The sequence below is a fragment of the Gekko japonicus genome, unplaced genomic scaffold (genome assembly GCF_001447785.1).
Source record: "Gekko japonicus isolate JY-2015 unplaced genomic scaffold, Gekko_japonicus_V1.1 scaffold518, whole genome shotgun sequence".
Taxonomy (NCBI): domain Eukaryota; kingdom Metazoa; phylum Chordata; class Lepidosauria; order Squamata; family Gekkonidae; genus Gekko; species Gekko japonicus.
Window position 1 is genome coordinate 275891 of NW_015169789.1, and position 7216 is coordinate 283106.

The window sequence follows — 7216 nt, forward strand, 5'->3', positions numbered from 1 at the left end:
TTCCTTCCTTCCTTCCTTCCTTCCTTCCTTCCTTCCTTCCTTCCTTCCTTCCTTCCGGCTCGTTGTCTCCGTCCACAACGGGCTTTGCTCCCTAGTTTAATTATATTTGATAAAATCACAACACAAATTGTTGCATGTGAATATGACATGTTTTAATCCCAGGTGTAAATATCCATGGTACTTTATATGGTATTTTTCCGTGTGGGCTTCTTTCCATGTGGGCTTTTTTGTGTATGGGCTTTTTTCCTTGTGGGCTTTTTCCCACGAAGGCTTATTTCCATGTGGGCAGTTTTCCGTGTGGGCATTTTCCCATGTGGGCATTTATGATTGTGGTTTTTTTTCTGTGGCCTTTTGTGCAGCCTTTTTTCATAGAACCACTGGGAACAAGCAGAGTTGCAGTAATTTATCTCTTGGGTAGAGAACTGGCCTTCTGTGCCTTTGATAATGGTCTGCCATACCACTGTTAGCCACATGTGCCGGGAGTTACCTACTTTTGCTTCACCTGCTGGTTTTTTTTTGATGCTCCTCCACAATGCTGGTCACCTTTATTTTATTTATTTTGGATTTATATCCCACCCTTCCCTCCTTATCCTTAAAGGGATTGACGTACTGGTCTGGTTTGCCTTCTGCTTGCAGTCTGGCATTTCCCTTCCTGGCAAAAATGACAATGGTTGTGACTAATGGAGGTAAAAGGCAGATGTGAAATGCAGTCTTATGTTAAATGTAGCTGTTTAAACTGTACTCTTTTGCTCATACGCCGTTTCAATGAATACAACTTACTCATTTCTTTCTCCTATTAGGTCATCATGGCTGTTATTGGCTCCACTATTGTCTCCTATTGTTCCTCAGTTAACAACTCCACCTTGTTGCCTCTGCCCTGAGGGATCCCATAGGTTTCAGTGGATCAGAAACTTTGTTCCGGAATTTGGGATTGCCAGTTCCCGTGTCAAAGTGCTTTCATCTCCAACTGAATTCTTTGAACTTATGAAGGTGATTGGTGTACCTCCAACATGTGTGTCATTTAGGGTGGGGAAAAGGTATAGAGGTCAAATGTTGTGTTTTTGTGTCTAAAATACAAATGGGGATCACGGTTAGATGATATAAAAAACTATAAGAACACCGTGAAGCAAGCTAACTAACAATATATAGCATATATTATAATACAATAATTTAATCCAACACAGTGAATTAATTATAGAGATTAAATAGAAATTATAAACATATAAGGTGGAAGATACAAGTACATATTATGCAAGACATGAACAATCCAAAAAAATATTGGCATTAACAATTTAAGGACCACCTAATGATGAGTACATAATACGCAATATACAAGCTGAAGTCCTCCTGTACGTGCACAGTCTCCAAATAGACCTCCTGTGGTGGTTAGAACAAGGACTTCAATCAGAAATCTTATCAGCTGAGCAAATTCCGATGGACACTTAGTGGTGTTCCATTATTTAATATGCAAATCCCGATGGATAAAGACTGTTTTGAGAAGACCCTTTTTCAAGAACTGACAATCTTCTATTAATTTGGTCCTGAAAGCACAAAAATATTTGCAATTACAAGAAGGCAGTATTTAAACAGTAACAAGTAAATATAACATGTCTTCAACCTGCATACTTACAGATACCACTTATCAGAAGGGCATATTAAATAATGGAACACCACTAAGAGTGATAGGAGGCCATGGTGTTCCATTATTTAATATGCCCTTCTCCAGTTTTTTAAAAAAACCCGAATCTGTGGTAGCAGGCTTGGGAAAGATCCTTGGCTGAAACTCTGGGGAGATTCTGCCTGTCATAAGGGTTAGGAGGACCATTGGTCTGGCTTATTTTAAAGCAGCTTCATATATTAAAAATCAGGCCCTTCAAAAGAAGTAGATGAGAATGCTGTTTTGTCCACTTGCATCTAGAAAAATAACATGCCTTGCGGTATTATGGGCAGAATAAGAATTTTTCTCTCAGCTTATTATAAAAACAAGTTTGTTTGCATTATCTGAGTAATTGAAGAAAATATGATACAGGGGGAATCCCTGTACTTTGCCCTGTGAAGTTAAGTTGGCACAGAACTTAACTGCCTGGGTGTTGGCATATAGCAAATATACCTTCCTTTAATTTCCTGCTTGGATCTGGGCACTTCACTTCCTTAATGTCTTGCAAGCTTTGGGTTGTGGCTTCCTGGCAGGCAGCTTTGACTTGCACTGTTCCTCCTAAATGTACTTAACTTTTGTTTTCTACAAGAGTCTCTGAACAGGGAAGTATGCCTGGTTTTTCTAATGGAAGATTGTTGCCGCCTTGAAAATTAGTGGGGTTCAAAGCATTTGTTTCTGAGCATGCACAGAAAAAGTGGCCCCTCACAACTCAGTAATCATCTCCATCTCCTGTTCAGTTGTGGGTAGGTTTCCTTCTCTTTCGTGTAGGCTTGATTCCAGATAGGTTTGATTGGCTTGAGTATCCTATTGGGAAGACCTTTGGTGAAAGATCAGTGAACCTAAACTTTTCTTTCTTTTACTCAGGGACAGATAAAGGTGGCCAAGAAGCGAGTGGTTCTAGCTTCACTGTACCTTGGAACAGGACCTCTGGAGCAGGAACTAGTAAGTGTTGGTGTCTGAAACAGGGGCTGCATAAGCTTGCAAGAAGCTATTTAGAGATGCCATAGGCAATATTTCCTCCTGAAGATGCTGTTGAATTTTTATTTTACCATCTTAATTCACAACAGTAATAGAATAATGAAGGCAAGGCAAGCTATTCAGTACTGCAATGTAAATTGTTGCTAGGAGTTAAATCAGATTGTATGGGTTCTCATGGAACAGTTTGCCACATTTTGGCTCTGTTCAGACATTTGCAAACAAAGATGGGCACAAACCTGGCTTATTGTGCTTCTGCCCTCCCACCTTCCTCCCCCTTCCCAGCTAAAGACGTAGTAATTTCAAGACCCAGTTTGGTGTGAACTCTAAATGTGGGTGTCTGGACAGCTTGGAGTTTTCTTCACACAAAGCAAGTCTCTAAATCATGGTTTAATCCTGGCTTTTGAGGATGCATCAAGTGAGCACAACAAACCAGGCTCATGCCCATCACAAACCTGTTTGGTTGAAGGCTGAGTGTAGCTTCTGGCATTGCCCTGAGGAATAGCAAGCATGCCTTGTGGAGACGCTGGCTAGTTTTGCATGCTAAGAGTGTTATATCCTATAATGCTTTCAGCTTTCTGATAGTCCTTTTGTCTGAGGAATTTGGAAAACTAATAACTTGTTTACATTGTGCAACCATTGTTACAAGCATGTTATTACTATGATCCAATAAGGCACAGGCAAAAGCTCATTTTAAAGCATACTCTGTGCAGGGCCGGCCCGAGGTTGTCCTGCGCTCTAGGCGAGCGCAGATGCCAACCTCCCGGCAGGGCCTGGAGACACGCTCTGGGCGTCCTTTCCCCGTGGCGGGTGGTGTGTGTGTGTGGGGGTCTGAGTCCGCGTGTCCCCGGTGCGCCCCCCAAGGGCATTTGGAGGCTGACATTGGACGGGTTGTGTTCTCTCGCTGCGCGATCCAGCCCAGGCGCAGCGAGGGTGCCTGTCCGCCTCAACGGGAGCACCTCGCAGCCGAGGAAAGGTGGGCAGGAAGGGGCCTCTCTCTGCCACCACCTCCAAGGCCGAGGGAGCAGCGCCGGTTCAGCTCGCTGGCAGCGGTTGTTGGGGGGTCGGCTGGCTGCTGAGGGCGGCAGCCACGGTTCTAGGGGGGACTTACCGCCGCCTCTTGCTCGAGCGCACCCTCGCTCGCCTTGCCTCCTCCGAGGTGAGCGGGACTCGCCCCGACTGCCCCGAGGCTCTGGGCCGACTGCAGGCCTGCCTGCCCGCCCGCTCCAGGAAGAGGCGTGCCCGGGCAAGGCACTCCTCTCCGCCGCGCCCTTCCTCCGTCCCGCTCGGCAATGCTGATCCCCTGACGCCCCAGGTCCTCCCCGCCTGGCCGCCCCCTGGGCGCGCAGAGCCGCGGCCGAGTCAGAAGGCGAGGCGGACGCGCCGGGGCTCGGGGCCGCCTCCCTCCCTTGCTCCCCGCCTCGGGATGCCGTTCCCCGGCAACTCAGGAGAGGGCCTTCTCAGTGGCGTTTTTGGAACTCTCTCCCTAGGGAGATTTGCTGTCCCCTTCTGTTGCCATCTTCTGTCAATGGGTAAGACTCAGTGATCCCTGCTTCCTTCCCGATATTCTAACGATTGTTTTTATCTTTTGTACTTATTTTAAGCTTTGGTTTTAACTTGTTTTAGTGATGTGGTTTGTGTGTTGGTTTTAATGGCTTTTAAGATAATATTTTAATTTAACGTGTTAGTTCCTTGGTAGCCTTATGGGGGCAGAAAGGCAGGGTTAAAGCCTCATTAACAACATAATAAAAATAAAAATAAATGACTAGAGTTGGTCACAAAACCCTCTTAAGGTAGATTTTGCAGTTGAATCTTGGTTCTTGTTGGATTGCTCTTTGGATCAAAACCAATCTTCGGGAGATTCAGTGAGTAGTCGTAGAGTAGTTGACACTTCGTGGCATTTTTATTTTATTTTATGATATTTTATTTATTTTTCCTAGTGTCAATATAGACTGATAACACCAAGGATTTCCCCCCCTTTAAGGTGTGTATTTCTGTGATCCTCGGGTTCAGGGGTCCTGAAAACACACACTACCATGTTACAAAATAGAAACAACATACAAAAGAGACAATAGAGATAACCCCCTTCAAAACTATCCCTTTAATTTCTGAAAAACATTTTTTAGTCTCTTGAAGTTTAGGCAGCCAAATTTTAAAGTGTATTATTGCACTCTCTTGTATCATGAAGCCGCTTCAGAAATAGTTCTTTCGTGCTGAAAAAAATCTTTTAAAAACCTTTTGGTACACAAAAGGCTAGTTTTGATGGAATTTCTCTGTTTTAGTTTGAGTTGCAGTAGTGCACAGCTTTATTCTTCTGTACCACAGAAACACGGACACTGGGGAAATGGAGTATTCTTCCTTTCATCCTTGGGTTCTGCTTCATGAAGTTCTGAGAGATTTGATGGATCATCATTGGATTGAAACTCTGATTTAAAGAAGGAACAGAATCCTAATCAGGATGGAGTTGGAGGGATACGCTCAACCTTATCTATGATCCCCAAGCTGTTTTCTCTCAAGCTAGTTAGCCTTTGTTTGTCTGGCATTAAAAATATTTGTAGCAGAGCAGTACAAAAATAGATTGGAAACATTCTTCTCCCTTCCACCTTTTTGGGAGGCAGGAAGGGGATGTTTGAGAATGACCACTTTACTAATGGAACATGAAAGTTTAAGAGTAGTGCTCAGCAAATCAGTGTTCTCTGTAAATTCAGTACTTTGCTTTTATACATCTTATATGAATAATGTGACATACCCTAGGAACTGCCTTGTGCTTTCGTGCCTGTCTTATTCCTCCAGGTGGATTGCATTGAAACAGCTTTGGAAAGATCATTGCAGGCATGCGGTTCTTCCAGTCTTAGAGTGTCCATTTTGTTAGACTTCACAAGGGGATCCCGGGGTAAGCATGTGTTTTGGTCATAATTTCTGCTTATTTTGTTGTACTGGGCTAGTTAAGCAAATAGGACATCTCTGCTCAGAAGAGTCATTCCAGTTCAAATTAAGAGGGTTGAGGAACAGTAATAAAAGGCCAAAATGGAGAAGCCTTACATTCGGCAGACTTTCATATCTAGTCTGTATGCATCCGGAGAGCCTTGAATAGCACAGCAGAGATTATTTCAGTTTTTATATTCAGGGAAAATATTATTTATTTATTTATTTTTAAACATTTTTACCCCGCCCTCCCCGCAAGCAGGCTCAGGGCGGCTTCCAAGGGGCTACAGCCCATACATAAAATCCATAAAACTATAAAATATCCCTTGTGTACCTGCAGGAAATGACAGCCTAGGATGAATTTCAGGGTCCAGTTTCTCTTCCCTCCTTGGGTTCCATCTTGTCATGGTAGATGGCAGTATTGGAAGTGGAAATCCTCTTGCTGCTATGAATAAGTGTTGCTGCAGCTATCAGAGGACATAAGCATTTCAGTCCTTATGGGCAATAGTCATCCATTGTTGAACTGGTCTGTGAAAAATTAAAGATTATAAAACATGGTTTAACTAAGCAACCCCTTTTTAAATCCAGATTTTAAAAAGGCAATGTACTGGTGGAGTTCCTGGCAAATCCGTTTCATTCTTTCATTCAGGACGAAAGAACTCTCGGACCATGCTTCTTCCACTCCTGAGGAGGTTTCCAGAGCAGATCCGTGTGTCTCTTTTCCACACTCCTAACCTGCGTGGTCTTCTTCGACTCTTGATCCCTGAGCGGTACAATGAGACTATTGGGCTTCAGCACATCAAGGTTTATCTCTTTGATGATAATGTGATCTTGAGTGGGTGAGTCCCCATTACAAGGAAGCAATTGCTTATTTGGGCATAGAGAAAGGTTGTGATCTTCAGTAAAGCACAGAGTGAAAGCATCTAAGATGGAGCAAACTACAAACCTTGCTGCTTGCTTTAGAGACAGATAGTGTTATGTCACATTAATCTGTAACATTGCCAGACAGACCGTCCGATGGAAGTTGAAAATTGTTAGTCCAAAGCTGTTTGGAAAAGTTTCTGGATTTAGGAATTCCTTCTTGTGAAGTATTCGTATGAAGAGCATTAAAGAACTGAGATTCTGAGATTTGTTTGATAAAGAACTGTATCGAAACGAACGCTAGAACTCGAGAAGTTCGTAATCTGCGTTTCTGCTCATCTCAACGTCATCTTGATGGCGCTCTTTGCTGAAAACAAGAATTAAAACATCTTAGAATTCTATTGTTGTTCTATATTATTGCCAACTATTTTCTAATTGTATGCACATCTGCAGCAATTTTGTTTGTCTTTGTGATTATCCATTGTTGTACCCCTTGTGTTACTTTACATTGCCACTGTTATATCTTTGTCCATCTTAGCTAAGTAATGTTGGGGAGGGTGGGTGTCGGAAAGGGGCAGCCTTTGGCTACATATTGTTATGAATATCTCTTTGTGTGTGTGTGTGTGTGTGTGTGTGCATCTTACTGGTGTGATTTATGTATGCTTTTTCCATTGTCTTTCTTGCCCCCTTTTTCCTGTAGGGCCAACTTGAGTGATTCCTACTTCACCAATCGTCAGGACCGCTATGTGTTCCTGCAAGATTCACCTGAGATAGCTGACTTCTTCACTGAGCTAGTAG

General features: G+C 43.1%; 1 protein-coding gene across 1 annotated transcript in view; it reads left to right on the forward strand.

Moving 5' to 3' along the window:
- Positions 1 to 7216, forward strand: part of PGS1 (phosphatidylglycerophosphate synthase 1) — a 53294-nt gene that overhangs the window by 15812 nt on the left and 30266 nt on the right. The window contains exons 2-6 of the mRNA XM_015416989.1: positions 801 to 990; positions 2522 to 2599; positions 5426 to 5525; positions 6207 to 6396; positions 7119 to 7212. Of these exons, the coding sequence (XP_015272475.1) occupies positions 801 to 990; positions 2522 to 2599; positions 5426 to 5525; positions 6207 to 6396; positions 7119 to 7212 (652 nt within the window). The remainder of the gene's footprint in view (positions 1 to 800; positions 991 to 2521; positions 2600 to 5425; positions 5526 to 6206; positions 6397 to 7118; positions 7213 to 7216) is intronic.